At 36.3% G+C, this 16,464-nt stretch overlaps 1 protein-coding gene across 1 annotated transcript in view; it reads left to right on the top strand.

The window, feature by feature from the left end:
• SLC2A13 (solute carrier family 2 member 13) overlaps nt 1-16,464 on the top strand; it is a 376,814-nt gene that overhangs the window by 54,738 nt on the left and 305,612 nt on the right. Inside the window, exon 2 of the mRNA XM_044229028.1 lies at nt 5,187-5,346. Coding sequence (XP_044084963.1) covers nt 5,187-5,346 — 160 coding nt within the window. The remainder of the gene's footprint in view (nt 1-5,186; nt 5,347-16,464) is intronic.

Here is a 16,464-nt window from a genome sequence, read left to right as displayed (position 1 = left end):
TAACATTCTTTTATAGTTCCCCATTTTCATAGAGCAGTTTTATGGGTTTACACTTGTCTACTTGACATTATGCAGCAAATCGCATACAATTGACTAATGAGACTGAACTCTTTAACATGACATCTGGTGGCAGTAAGTCACGTAGCAGGTCGTAGGGGGCAGGAGAGAGATCAGACTGTCCTGCCCCTAGAAGTTCATATGTGCTAAGGTAGTAGGTCCAAAAAGAAAACGTGTCTGAGACATTTCTAAAGGGTCACATTCAAATCAGAGGCATGGCCCTTGGTTCTCCAGTGGCACATAACAGAGATTAGGGGACCTGAATCTGTGAGACTCACTTTGACGTTAACCTGCTTATGTGACTTCCTGAAAATCTCTTCTTGTCTGTCTTTGATGCTGGGTTTCTTTACCTTTTCCTGGGGGAATGAATGACACCTGTCATCTACCAGGTGCTAGGGTAACCTTACATGTTAATATAAAATGGTAACATAGAAAAGACTTTAGAAAATAACATGGTATTCAAGTGTAAGGTGGATGCTTACTGGTTGTTCCTTCTTACTTTCTTTTACAGTTCCATAAATACGGGAATGTTTCAGGACGGAGTTCTAGGCATTCTTCTCCTCTTCCATTTCTGGGTGATCTTTTCTATTCCTTTGGTTTCTGTTTTGTGCACCAACCACATAGAACTATCTTCTGAGCTTCAGATATTTGTGTAACTTCCAAACCCTCCTGGACTCAGTTTTCCTTTGAAGTTGCTTTTAAATATATACAGTTTAGGAACATAAAGTAATTCAATAGTAATAGTTCTCTATTTGTGTCTTGATGAATATAATAACATGTATGTTATAGCTCTGCAATATTTCTTAAAATCTCTGTTGTCTACTCTGCCTTCCCTCCCAAGTTAGGCCTCAGTCCCTTTGTTAAAGGCTCCCATTTTTTCCATATGAACCCTGAACCTCTCCATTCACAGCTCTCTCCATCTTTTTTCATTTGAACTTCTACCTGCAAACCAGATCTTTGTTCCATACTTTCTTCTCCATCTTTTTTGCCTTGGATCATAATAGCTCAAGAATTAGGGTGACAAAGACCAGGTTCTCCCTAGGAGATGAGAGAGGAAGGAAAGGTTGGTTTTTCTGGCAGAGTTATAGGGTGGGAGCAGTGAGGTAAATTGGGAATACTCACATGAAGATATTCTGTATTCCTGGCACACTTGGGGAGTGTTCTACTTGCTCTCTACTTGTGTGTTTCACAGAGCACCTCTGATTCAACCTGGTTAAAACTTGACCTTATTATCTTCTTCCCACACTTGCTTCTCTTCCAGTCTCCTTTATCTTTGTACCAAGTACCTGTCATGCTCCTATTTGCTTATTCTGGACATCTGAACATCATCCTCGTGTTCTTGTTCTCATCCTTCATGTTCCATCTCAATACTTAACTTCTGGAATACTTCTGAAATCTCTCCGTTTTACTCCATCTCCTTCACTGTCACTGTACGTTGCTTCCCTGCAGTCAGTTTTCCAAACTCCAGAAAGTGACTCTTTGAAAATGTGAATCTGGTAGCACGTTTTCTTCCTTTATACTATTTAAAGGCTTCTGGGTACCAAGTCCTTGTATAGTCAGATATAGTCAGGTTTGGTCTCGGTCTTGTCTCTAGAGATAGTCCCCCTTCTTCAACAGGTTGGATCTCTTTTTGCCTCAAGGTCTTTGCTAAGCTGGACTGATTGTCTAAAGTGTGTGTCACCAACCCCCTCTATCTTTGGGCTCTAGCTTACTCATTCACATGATCGCTGCTTAAATAGGACCTTCTCATCCAAGAACTGTCTGACTCGTCAAGCTGGGCCAGTCCCTTTGCTATGAGCTCTTGTTCTTCACACTTCCCCTTCGGTAAGACCCATCACATTTGACATCTTATTACTTCTTCAAATACATTTTGACCGACAGACACTAAACTCCATGGGGCCAGAGGACGTGTCTCTCCTGCAATACTATTTCTCCAGTGCTTAGCACAATGCCCAGCTCAGATCAAGCTGATCAGATCTCCTCTCTACACATATGTTGCTTCACACTTATTTTTTAACTCTGAGAAAATCCTTATCATTTCATATTTCCTTAAAACCATGCTCTTCTCTGTAGAATTGTCTGCCCGCTGTCCTGAACTAGCATCTAATCATTATTAGCATGCAGCAGTTGTCCACAATACAAGATAGAACCTAGTGTGTAGCTATACTGTGACTCTTACCATGGTATTTTGAAATTATTTATTTGATTTCCTGTTATGTGAGTGGGGCTTGTATATAGCTTCTCTTATAACAGAGACCCTGTTTGGTTCACTTATATTCATCCTGGTAATGCCATTGCCTAATACAAGTCAAACTGAATCAAAAACAGTTAGAATGCCTAATAACTAGAGGTATAGTAAGAAGTAATTGCTAACATTATTGACTACTTTCTGTATGCTAAGCACAAAGTTAAGTGCTTTCAAGTGGGGTGTGTGTGTGTGTGTGTGTGTGTATTTATTTATTTATTTATTTATGGAGACCCAGAAAGGTTAATTTGTCCAGACTTAACTAGCTGGAGAGTGGCAAGGCTGGAATTTAAACCCACTGTTTCCAGAACCTACCCTCATCTGTGCTGGCCAGTCAGTAGAATCTAGAACTTTCAAAATTGGGTTCTGGAATCTCTCTGGTTCAAATTTTGGTTCTTCTACTTATTGTCATCTGACCTGGGGTAAGGTCCTTTTTTGCAAAATGTGGATAATTATATGTCCATTATAGGGATGTTGTGAGGATTTAATAAAATAATCACTCCCTGTGAAATATCAAATGCAGGTGATTTTAACACTGTTAAGTCAATATGAGCACTCATTAGACAGCTCTTTGGGGGGTTCTTTCCAATTCTAAATCTAGTGAGTCTTTTTTTAGTTCCTCATTCTTTTCTCTTTGCCCTTTCCTGTTACTTTTCAAGATCCTCATGTTTATTTTTAATAATTAACCTTTATAAGGCTTGAGGTTATCTCTACATTTCTATCAGGTAAAATCTATGGACTTTGTGACAAGCCACGAGCTGCCTAAAACCACAGCCCTCATTTCCCATACTAAATCTCTGGGCTGTGTGCCTGAGTCAAGATGTCTGGCTAAGGAGAGCAACTGAATTCTCATTACAGCCAGACCAAAGCAGGAAAAGAAACCCAGATGATTACTGCTGTCTGCTTTCTGGAAGCTTATTGAGATGTTCTAATTGTAAAAGAACTAAAAAGAATATACAATTAATTTGTCAACATTTGCATCAAATGTTTCCTCTTTCCAAGTTAGATGAAAGCCAATTTAGTATGATGTGTTCTCTTAAATTGATTAGCAGTCAGATGGAAACTTCCAGCTGCTTAGGTGATGCTTTAATTGTAAGGACTATTCATACTTTGTCTGCTAACATGTGCTTATTTTATGAAACTCATAAAAGCTGAATTCTTTTCATGCATATTTATATATATTGATAGGCACCACAGGAGCAGACAATACTGGTGGAACTACAGAGTGTATAGTTTTGAGATTTAATGGGCTGACTTGTGTGCAGTTATTACTAGTAGTTATTCAGAAGTACAGAAGCAGATATATATTAACTTAAATAAATCTTGTCCATGTATTTGCTTGGTTCAAAGATGGAACAAAGTAAATAAAAATATGGCAAAACGTATGTCTAAAATAGGTGGAATTCGGGACAGTTGAGACATCAGGAGGGAATCTAGCTCACAGAATAAATACTGTGAAGTCCAAAACACTTAGTAGAAGTGGGTATCTCTGACTGCCTAATAAAGAGTGAAATTAAAGACTGCTGTGTGATTGATAGTGCCCGTAAACACAGAGAGGGAAGCACAACTGTTGTGGTTACTGAGACTATAGACAAATGTCTCCTGTTATCTGGAATGTGGTAAATAGCACCATCGGCCCCCTGTACAGAAATACAACAGCAGCTGTCTTGGTGCTGCTCCCTTCAGTATAGACTAGTTTTTGGCATTATATAGATTAATTCAGTTCTTCCTGGGTATCTTATGTAACCCATTGATGTTCTGGCTTAGTCTAGAGATCAATTTATAGTATCTACAGGTAGAAAAAGATTACATTTTCTTAGATAACCCTGCTGGACTTTTTTTTTTTTTTTTTTTTCACTTAGCTTTTGGCAACTATTGATTAGATAGTAGTTTTAGATTACATAATGAGGCATACTGAGAAATTAGAAGTGCCACTGAGCAGTGAGCTCCATATGGCCAAGAGGATCAAGATTTTCCTTTAAGAAGTAATTTTGGATTAGCCTAAAGTTGTGGATTATGGAACTGTAGTTTTTCAAATACATGGTGAGCATCAGAAGTGCTTGGGTGATTTTTAAAAGACAGACCCATTTCCCATCTCTTGTTTTCTATTTAGTACTGAGGTGGGTAGGGTGAGAGCTTCTTTATTTAAAAAAAAAAAAAAAGGGCTACATAAGTGATTTAGTGATCAGTGAAGTTCTGGAAATACTACCATAGACTGTGCTGCATTAATTTCAGATAGAAACAGATTTTAAGCAGGTATAACCAAATATACCTTACCCATAAAACCATCTGTTTTATGGTTAAGATCATATGTTCTTAAGGATTCTAAATTACCAAAGTGTTGTCCATTGTAAGCTACTTCAGAAATCTATAGCTAGCCAGTCAAATAGGGTGACTTAACTGTATGGATTTTTTATATAGTAAGCTGTTTGGTTTTGGTGTATCTGCTGGAAGTGATGACTTTGAGTAGTTAATATGATTCTAGGATAATAATTTTTATTCTCGACGTTGTCTGATTACATTTCCATATAGACTAAAAATGTTTTGATAATTATATCCTATCTAGAGAGGATTTTCTTATTTTTAGTCCACAAAACTTACAAAGCATGCTTTACATACATTCTAAAGCTATCTGAGAGCTCTAGAGGTAGTTTCCTTTTTAGGTTTTCAAGTGGTAGTATGAAAGTGGGTCTCTCCGCAATATGTCTTTATTTATCTTCAGTAGTCACTAGTTATAAACAAAATCTTTAAGTATCTGATAAACCTTGTTTAAAGTAGAAAACCAAGGGTGTGTCTCTGTGTCTTTGTCTAACATCAGTACTTATAACAAGGACAGAAATCTTGAGGAAGTGTCTTCTGTTGACTTCTCCTTGTTTCTTCACAGGCATTGCTTCCATGACAGTGCCCGTGTACATCGCCGAGGTCTCCCCGCCCAATTTAAGAGGTCGCTTAGTCACCATCAATACCCTTTTCATCACCGGAGGCCAGTTCTTTGCAAGTGTTGTTGATGGAGCCTTCAGTTATCTCCAGAAGGATGGATGGAGGTCTGTAAATTGTTCTTACATTTAATTTTCAAATCATGACTTTAGGGGATGGAAGAAACATTGAGAAGTGATAGGAAAAATGTGACTGGGTATTTTGAATCATTATAATTAATTTATAAGTGGATGGCATTCAGTAAAATTGAAAGTGGACAAGAAGCTGATATTTATTTTAATGATAGACAAGGAACCTACCATTATGAATTGATATTTACGGGCTTTTTACCGTTTAGGTGACATTTCTCACACTCTGTGTAATCTTTTGCAATATTTGTTTAAAAATGAATGCAGCAATAAATATGTATGGAGTTCTTGAATTGTATCATTGATTGACAAGGTGTTTATGAACTGCAAATGACACCGTTTTTGGATTTAAGAGGCTACATTCTGACCTGGATGAAAGAAAACCTACTCTTCAAAGGTTTAGATTTAGCTATATAAAAAGATATTATCTATATAAATTTAAAATGCACAAATTATTCCTTGATCACTATTTGCCTTATTTTGAATCAAAAGAGATGAGAAAATTGCTTTTAAACTGCTTTGAAATATTTTTGAACCAAATACTATAGAAACAAACTAATCTTTTGTTAAAGCTTAAGACTATAATAGGTTCTATATTTTGATATCATACTTTATATTAATTAAAAAACAGATTCATGTAACTGTCCAGGAACTTTTATCAAAAGGTGCAGCAGGTCACACAGTGTTCTCTAACTTACTCTCTTGCCACCATGTATTACAACAGATGTTCACTGAACATCTACTCTGTATGGGTGTTTGGAGAAACAATATCGAACAAGACAGACTCTAGTACTTATATGCATGGTACTTACAGTGTTGAAGTGAATTCTTAACAGCTGAAGAAAAAAGGGGTTTATTGTGATATGGAGGTAGGGAGTTAAAGCTTCTATGTGAATAGCACCATAAATCATGTACCTTGATGAGCCATTAAAGACTGAGACTGATGAAATTTTATTAAAAGTTATGTGAGAAAACTTAACGATGCCAATTAGGGCCTACCTGTGTCAGGACCATTAGAAAGAGGACACAGTTGTTTTTTTATTTTTAAACCTATAATATATTATTTGTTTCAGGGGTACAGATGTATGATTCATAAGAGGATGTTATATATATATATAAAATCTATTTTTAAGACTGCTTGGGTGACTCAATCAGTTAAAGATCTGACCCTTGATTTCAGCTCAGAGTTGTGAGATTGAGCCCCGAGTTGGGGCTTATGATTCTCTATGCCTCTGCCCCACCCACTGCCCACACGGGTGCGTGCTTTCTCTCTCTCTTAAAAATAAAAAAAAAAGCTTTTAAATGAAAACATATAAAGTGCTTAAGCCATGTTTTTTACTTAAGTATAGAGATTTAGATATATTTTCTCAGCACTGGTTAGAAAAGAGAGATCATATAGCACTGAAAATAATTTTATGAATGTGTTGTCCTTGTATAGAATGGAGGTCTTGGGCAGGCATTAGAACACTTTTCAGAGGCAGGGTGACACAGTTATAGACAGGCCTGGATTCAGATCTATTTTCTACCTCTCATTAGCTACAAACCTTGAACAAGTTACTCAGGTCCCTGAACTTCATTCTTGTAATTGTAAAAAATGGGACCAAAAGTACTTTTAAGATTATTGCAGCATCTCTATATAAAGTCTTCAGCCCACTGTTTGGCATGTGGCAGATGATCAATAAGCAATGAGTCACACTATTATTTACTATTCTGATGAATGATTAAAGGATGGATACTATGATAGTTAAATTATAAGTGAGGTTGAAGGGAAACACATTCTATGACTTCTGTTTTCTTTATTTGTACAGATGAGGCTTGGAGGTGATAGGGAAGAGGCCTAGAGAAAATACATGTTAAATGCTTATAGCTGCCATAGAAAGTATAAGAAAGAAAAGACTAGATACAAAAATGACTTTCCAAATAACCATGGGATCCCAGCTGAGGTTGGAGACGTAAGTTTGCAGTAAAGCGGAATAGCATGCTGTGTGCTTTTTCCCACAATACTAGACTGAAGGGTGAAAAAATAAAATATAAGAGGATGCGAAAACTAACTTAGGCTGGTAGTCAGCCGAATGCATTAACATACCAGATCTCTTGGAACTCACTTTTTGTTTGCATGAATATGCATTCTGTCCACATGCAGATAAATTTCCTTTTTTTTTTTTTTAACTGGTGAATTCTCTGTGTATTATTCTCTTCCAGTATTTAGCATCCTTTGCAGTCCATTTAACTTCTCTGATTCTTGGGCTAATGGGAGTGTGGTTACAAGCAAATAAAGGTAGAAGTGCTACCTTAACATCAGCTTTAGAACGGTCAGCCATTATAACTTATTTAAAATTATAACAACAAATAATTCATTCTTGTGGCAGTATATTTCAGAAATTCTAATTAAAATGTGGGTGTAGATGTCATATATAGAACTTTTTCATACTCGTAGCTTTGCATGTTATAAAGTAAGATGTCCCCTATCTTACAAGAGTTTTTACATTTTAACATTGTTTATTTCTCTTTTTGACTTTTATTGCCTCTGAAACTCTCATGTTACCCAACATTTGGTGTTACTGTATAACCAGTGTTCCAGATTTTACTAGTTTACATTGTAGTGATGAACAGTTCTAGAGTCTGTTAGCGAGAATGATTTGATCCTAACCAAAACTTTGAGAGAACTGGTGGAACTGATAGGATTTTTAGGTTAACAAAAAAATGCTAAGAGAAGTTAAAGAATTGGTTGAGGCCACCTGGCTGTTACATAGAAGAGTTTAGGGCCAGTTCTTCTTACTTGAAATCTAACTACTTTCTTCCTCATTCTGCTTCCAGTATTTTATAATTTAAAATGTAGTTACTGAAAATTTTTACAGTAGTGATCAGATGAAGGTTTATAGAAGATGATACTGATTAATCAGACCTAAAAACTTTTTAGCCTTTGATGTTCTTGAAAAACTAACTTGTCTTTTGTGCCAGGTGGGCCAAAGCTATTCTCTTATTTGGAGATCACAGAAATAAATTGTCTTCTGCTGCACAACTACTAGATTAGTTTTTCTGGAAAAGAGAATTGCCAGTGGAAAATTGAACCTTGATATTTGTCTAGCACACTTGTGTTATTATACATTGTTTGCTGGGAAAAATGTCATCCAGCTTCATGAAGAAAGAGGAATAAGGATTTTGAAGCAATCATTAATGATTAGAATTTCGTAAAAACAACTTTATTGAGATATAATTCACACACCATTTACTTTATGTGTTTACAATACAATTCAGTGGCTTTTAGTATATTCACAGAGCTGTGTGGCTGGCCATCATTGCAGTCAAATTTAGAATATTTTCATTACCCCCAAAAGAAACTTTGTACCCCAACCTACCAGCTTCTGCCAGCTCTAGGTGATCATTAATTTACTTTTTGTCTCAAAAGATTTGCCTGTTCTGAATATTTCATGTAACAATATGTGGTCCCTTGTTGACTGACTTCTTTCACTGACCATTTTTATTCAAGGTTCATTCATAGTGTAGTATGTGTAAGTATTTTATTTCTTTTTATTGGCAAATAATATGAATATAACACATTCCATTTATCCACTTCTCAGTTGATGGACATTTCCAGTTTTAGGCTATTATAAACAGCTACTGGCTATTTATATTTATTTGGCTATGAACACTTCTGTACAACTTTCAAGGTGGACATGTTTTCAAGTCTCTTGGGTATACGTACTCCCAGGAGTGGAATTACTAGGCGATGTGGTAACTAAGTTTACCCTTTCAAGGAACTGGCAGACTGGTCTCCAAAGTACTGCACTATTTTATATCCCTACTTAGCAGTGTATGAGAATTCCAGTTTTTTTGTATCCTAGTAAATGTTTTTTATCTGTCTTTTTGATTATCGTCATCTTAGGTGAGTGTGAAGTGGTATCTCATTGTGGTTTTGATTTGCATTTCCCTGATGACTCATGCTGAAATGAAATGAAAATTCATTTCATGAAATGAAAAAAAATTTCATTTTTCCCTAATACATTACAGTGCTTATAAAGATGGCAGAGATAGTTTAATAGGATTAATGATAGAAAGTTTTATCACTGCCTTTTCTGTGCTGATATTTTTAGTCTTGCTTTTTGGACATAGATTCACTCACTACACCTCAAGCAAATGAAGGTTTTGTTTTGTTTTGTATTGTTTTTTTAATTGCTGAGTTAAAGCCTGGCCTGTTGAAGGCCTCCAATAAATATATAATAGAGTAAATTTAACAGCTGCCACTGCAATTGTATAAAACACTTGGCATGCTACTGCTTCAGTGTTTCACAGCCTCTCCATTTCCCACAGGAAATAAAAAATCAAGCTCTTATCATGGTTTGTGGTATCCAATCTGTGCCCTGCTTTTCTAGATTTTTATAACTTATCATTGCCTGCCTCTCTCTTCCTTTATAGAACAGCCATGGCTGTATCCCTGATATGCCAAAGGCATCTTGCTTTCTCATGTTTTTAGGTTTTTTCTGTCTGCTTACTTTACCTATAGTGCTTTCCTACCCTATCCTGCTTTACTGGTCTACCTGTGGCTCCTCCTTTAAATCTCTGTTTTGGTGTATCATGTGAAGCTGTTTCTGTCCCTTTGTCCTTTCATAAGACTTTATATGTAGCTTCACTGTTTTATACACCTCTTACTTTGAACTGTTAACTTTTTTGTCTGTCTCCTAATTCACTTTGGAACTTCTAAATGTCATTGACTTTGTACTCATTTTTAGATCTAGGAAAGAGCCTGGAACATAGAAAATGCTCAATTAATGTTTATTGAACTGAGCTGAATTGATTCAGCTCTAGGGAAGGAACTCTTAACTAAAGTGAAAAGGTATTGATTTTTAAACCAAAATACCAATTCATTAATGTATTTTGAGGAATACATTTTACTTTATAGATAGCTGGAGAACTAAATGATTAATTATTAGTGTTTCCTATTAAGAATAAAAATCAGAGAATGAAAATTAGTTTCTGAGCCCATTCCTTTGCTCGAAATAATATGCCTCCCTGGTTTCAGAACACTTTTTGTCCTTCTTTTTTGGGCATAGTTGGTTTTCAAATAAGTATTCCTCTATTTATGATTACACAAACCATCATGTGACTTATAGTAATAAGAGGGGTTAAATTATTCTCCTTTATGTTGATTTTTATGCATTTTATTCTCAGATTTAAGTTTTTAAAATTAGAGTTATCTCACTAGCCCATACATAAGCATTTGGTGTCTAAATGTGCTAGGTATTTTCACATTTTTTATCATTTACATCATGCTTTTTGTGTGTGCTGAGGAAGTAGAAATTGAGAAAATGTTTAGTGTTGAATGAGAAGCACAAAGTATTAGTTAGCAACATCTGTATGAGAGATTTTTCTGGAATATCTTCAGGCTAGTTCATGGAGAGTGTGAGATCTGTACTGAGGTCTTTGAAGAATTGACAGACACAGGTGGAAATGCGGGCAGAATATAGGCTAGGTGAGGGCAGAATGAAGAGGCTTGAAATGGAGGTAATGAAGTGAATGAGAGATAGGAACCAGATTCTAGAGGTCTGTGAATTCGAGGCTTAGAGGTTCTGAACTTCTATCTACAGGAAAAGGGAAACTATTTTAGAGCAGAGCATGCTATAATGTTAAGTCAAAGATTAATAGAGTGATGCCCAGAATTTATTAGAACTCTTGCCCCCTGGGTGGTTGCAAGGAACATATTTATGAGGCTGTGACCAGAATACAGGTGTGAGGTAGTGAGGTGTGTTACTCTTGGAGACATCAGTTAGTATAAGAATCATTCAGTCATTCAAGAAAAACTTGTTGTGGGGGGGGCACCTTCTGTATGCTATATTGTGCATGCTACTAGAGACAGACACGTAAGAAACGTACCTGTTCTCAGGTACGTCACAGACTAACAAAGAAACTTTTTCATTAACTTGTTAATTAAATGTTAGTTAGTGTTATGAGAGCTCTTAGGGTATGTGAATTCATTAGCTTTATGCTGGAAAGATATTTGAGCTGAGTTTTTATGAATAAGAGAGTTCCAGGCATAGTGAGGAGAAGGAAATTCTAGGTGGAATATAATTTCCAGAAGCCCAGTAAGTAGTGTGAAAGGGCCAGTCATATGTGGGCAATAGTGAGAAGTTTTAAAGCAGCTAGGTGGGGAGCTATGATGACTAGCTGGGAGCTTGAAGGGGACATAGAAAGGTGGTCATGGTATGAGTAGAACTTTAAATCCCTTGCACTCTCTTTAGTAATACTTTGAATCAAGTTTATTGAAAGTATGGAAAATAACTTTTACTTTAGGATGAAAAATTAGTGATCCTCTCTCCCCTCTAATATTTTACAATTTAAAAAATCATGTCAATAAGATGCTTTTAAGAATGATGTCTCAAAAAGGTGATATTTCTAAACAAATTCATGCTGGGGAAGGTGTTTTTATAATTTAGTTCTCAGAGATCAGTGGTGTTTGGCTCCATACAAAATACGGAGTATAAATCTGTCTTTAAAAAAAACTAAGCATGCAGTGGCTGTCTTAAGAAAGATGGATTTGGCTAACAGCATGATTACAAGTTAACACCTTCATGTTGAAGATACTTGTAGTTTCGTCATTGACAAAATTAGGATATAAGACTCTATCATAAAGATATCAATAGTGTTGTGGGAGGAATAGGTTTAAGACTTGTTTTCACAGCACATAAATTAATTTATCTGAGCTCGGATATCTTTATGTAGCCAGTGCTTCTGCAGTTCTACAGTGTTATTAGGATCAGGTAAGTTAATAGCTGTGAACATATGAACATATGTACAAACCCTTAAATGCTGATAGATACTGTTTGCTAGAAAGCTTTGGGTTGATTTTCTATCTTGCATCTAAATCGGGCAATAAAAATTTCCCTCACTTTCAACCATCTGATTTTTTTTCCCAGGTAAACAGTAAGTATAGTTTACGAATGAGAGTGTTTTTATAAGACAAATCTCTCCTAAAGATGACTATTATAAACCACAGACAAACTTTAAAAACTACAAAAAAACTCCAGCTCTAAGAATAGGTTGGAACTGAAGGGGATTTGATTCTTTTTTTTTTTTTTTTAGATTTTATTTATTTATTAGAGAGGTGGAGAGAGAGAGAGAGAAGCAGATGCCTTGTTGAGCAGAGAGCCCAAAGTCAGGCTGGATCCCAGGACCCATAGATCGTGACCTGAGCCTAAGGCATAGGCTTTACTGACTTGGCCACCCAGGAGCCCCAGGGGATCTGATTCTTGAGTGGCTCATAGCGAGTCTACAGTTATGTCTTTACTTTAGGGCAGCCCTCAATCCATAATGGGCAATTAGAACTTAGACAGTTTTTTATTGACTTACAGTCTCAGTGGCTAGAGTTTGGGGTGGTCAGAGTGGGGTGGAATTTGAGGGTGTAAGTCCAGAAAAAGAATGATCCATAGAGGAGGAAGCCCCCCAGATCTGAATATTAATTTGCCTCAGATGTTTTACTGACCTCAGAACTCTGAATATATAACAGAGATTCTATGGAGCCTGTGGGCAACAACAGTTACAAGATGATAAAAGCTGGGAGAGATTTTATTTTCTGCCTCTATGGGGAGTGACATATTTGGGGTTTGAAACTTGAAGTTACAGCTCAGGCTTTTCATTAGAGCAATAGAAGGACTGGGCCTTAGAAGTAAAGACTTTGTTGCGTGATTAAGGATTTGCCCTAAGACCAAAACTTAATCAGATTCACAGTAACCAAGTATAAAACCCAGCCTCTGAAAACTCAAGGGGGCTGAGAGGAAAAATTATACATCATTCAGAAGAAAGGAATAAAATCTAGAGTCTCTACAGTTTACCATTAATGATACTTAGAACACAAAAAATTATTAGATATGTGAATAAACAGAATTTTCGACACATAAAGAAAAATTGGACAATATAGAGAGACCTCAAGGTAACTCAGATGTTGAAATTAGCAAAAAAAGGACTTTAAAGCAGTTCCTTTTAATGTGTTGAAGGACTTAGCAAACCAGATAGTCATACTGAGTGACCAAATGGTGAATCTCTGCAAAGAAGTGCAAACTATAAAAAATAATACCAAATAGAAATTCTAAGTGTTTAAGTACACTCCCTAAAATTACAAATTAGCATGTAAAAAATTCACTGGATGGACTTAACAGCAAATTGAAGATAATAGAAGATAGGACCTGAAAACTTGAAGTCCGATCCATTGAGATCACCTAATCTGAAAAAGAGAAAATAATGAAGTTGAAAAAGAGGCCTCTGTGACCAAAGGCACAATGTTGAATATTCTTACATACTTCTTTTTTTTTTTTTTAAAGATTTTATTTATTTATTTGACAGAGAGAGATCACAAGCAGGCAGAGAGGCAGGCAGAGAGAGAGAGGAGGAAGCAGGCTCCCCGCTGAGCAGAGAGCCGGATGCGGGACTCGATCCCAGGATTCTGAGATCATGACCTGAGCCGAAGGCAGCGGCTTAACCCACTGAGCCACCCAGGCGCCCTTCTTACATACTTCTAATTAATACTGAGTGGTCTAACATATATGTAATTGAAATCCAAGAAGGAATGAGGGGAAACTATGTTAAAATAAATACAGTAATGGCTGCAAACTTCCAAAATGTGGTGAAAACACTAAGTACTGATTCTAGAATGTAGTGAATCCCAGGTAGGATAAATATAAAGATGAGCATATGCAGGCATATCATAATCAAATGGCTGAAAACAGAATATACATATACAGAGAGTTAGGATCCAAGGGAAAAAAGACAAATTACATGAAGAGGAACAGCAATAGGAATGATAGCTGACTTTACACCAGGAGCAGTGGGAGGTCTGGAGACAATGGCATGCCGTCTTTAAGCTGCAGTTGACCCATGAAAAACATGGGGTTGAACTGCATGGGTCCACTTGACAGATTTTTTCAACAAATACAGTACAGTACTGTAAAAGTATTTTCTCTTATGATTTTCTAAGTGACATTTTCTTTTCCCTAGCTTTTAAAGAATGCAGTCCTTAATACATATTACATACAGAATTTGTGTTAATCAACTGTTCATCGAATGTTATTGGTAAGGCTTCCAGTCAGCAGTAGGCTGTTAAGAGTTAAGTTTTGAAGGGAGTCAGAAGTTTGAGTGCTCAGGGTGGGCGCCCCTCACTTCCATGTTGCTCAAGGGTCAACTGTACTGAAAGAAAAATGCCAATCGAGTGAGAGAATGTCCTTCAAAAATATAGGTAAGATGAAAATACTTTCAGATAAAGTAAAATTAAGAGAAACTCACCACCAGACCTCCTGCATTGTAAGAAATGCTAAGGGAAATTCTTCAGACTGAAGGAAATGACCCCATCTAACGTAAAGAAGAAGAGCACCAGCTATCGTAAATAGGAGGCTAAATATAAAGGACTATTCTCTCAATTTTTTCAAAAGATATATTACTTTACATTTAAATGTAGTTAGCTATAGAATATATGATGACAATAATAAAAATGTTAGAAGAAGTAAATGGAAATTATATGTTTCTGAAGAGTTATAATGTTATCTCTGAATAGTAAAGATGTATATTTTTGTCCCCAGAACAACTACTAGACTGGATTATAAAAAGATATAGCTAAGAAGCCATTATAAGAATTAAAATGGAGGGGCATCTGAGTGGTTAGTCAGTTGAGGATCCAAGTCTTGTATTCGACCCAGGTTATGATCTTGGGGTCATAGGATCAAGCCCCATGTTGGGTTCCTCATTCAGTAGGGAGTCTGCTTCTCTCCCTCTTCCTTTCCCCCTCCCCTGTTTTCTCCCTCTCTCTCTCAAATAAATATTAAAAAAAAAAAAAAGAATTAAAATGGCGTGGTGCTTGGGTAGCTCAGTCACTTAAGTGTCTGACTCTTGATTTTGGCTCAGGTCATGAACTAGGTCATAAGATCAAGTCCCATGTCCATCTCCACTCATGGCATGGAGTCTGGTTAAGATTCTCTCTCTTCCTCACCTTTTCCCTTTGCCCCTCACCCACTCCCAGCTCACATTCTCTCTCTTTAAAAAAAAAATAATAATAATTAAAATGGATATTTAAAATATTTGGGTAAGCTGAACAAAGGCAAGAAAGGAAGAACCCAGGAATAAACAGATGGAATAAATGGAAGGCAAATAGCAAATGGTAGACTTAAAACCCAATCATTGCAATAATTGTAAAGTGTAAAAAATGTTCATTGTGCACAAAAATATGACAAAGTCTATAATGTCTAAAAGCGACACAGTTTAAGTATAGTGCCACTGATAGGTTAAAATAAAAGAGTGGGAAGAGATAGACAAATGCCAAGTATATTGATGTGGCTTTGTTAATAATCACACAAAGTAAAATTTTAAGACAAGCAGTATTTCCAGAGATAAAAAGGGACATTTCATAATAATAATAGAACCCACTAATCAGAAATAATAATAAATAATAAAGACTAGAAGTCAATGTAGTAGAAACAATAGAAAAATAGAAAAATAGAAGCAATAGAAAAATAATGTTGATTCTTTGTAAAGATTAATAAAATTGATAAATTGATAGGGCTGATTAAACTGATTAAGGAAAAAAGCTAAAGCACAAATTATCAGTAGCAGGAGTAAAATAATATCATTGCTATGGACATTATTAGGATAATGAGGGAATACTTTGAACAACTTTGTGATAATAAATTCAACAACTTAGGGGCGCCTGGGTGGCTCAGTGGGTTAAAGCCTCTGCTTTCGGCTCTGGTCATGATCTCACGGTCCTGGGATCGAACCCCACATGGGGCTCTCTACTCAGCAGGGAGCCTGCTTCCCCTTCTCTCTCTCTGCCTGCCTCTCTGCCTACTTGTGATCTCTGTGTGTCAAATACATAAAATCTTAAAAAAAAATGCAGCAACTTAGGTGAAATGGAAATATTGCTTGAAGATCACAGTCCTACTAAGAACTGACACAAGGTGAAATGGAGAATCTGAATATCCTGGTATTTGTTAAATAAATTGAACCATTTTTAGTAGCCTACCTGCAAAAGCAAAGTGGAGGCCCAGATGGTCTCAGTGCTAAATTTTGTAAAATAGTTACAGAAGAAGTAGCTCCAAACTTAAACAAAAGCTTTAAGAA

The sequence above is a fragment of the Neovison vison genome, chromosome 12 (genome assembly GCF_020171115.1).
Source record: "Neovison vison isolate M4711 chromosome 12, ASM_NN_V1, whole genome shotgun sequence".
NCBI lineage: Eukaryota > Metazoa > Chordata > Mammalia > Carnivora > Mustelidae > Neogale > Neogale vison.
The sequence above is the reverse complement of the archived record's forward strand: the minus strand, read 5'-3'. Positions and strand labels throughout refer to the sequence as shown.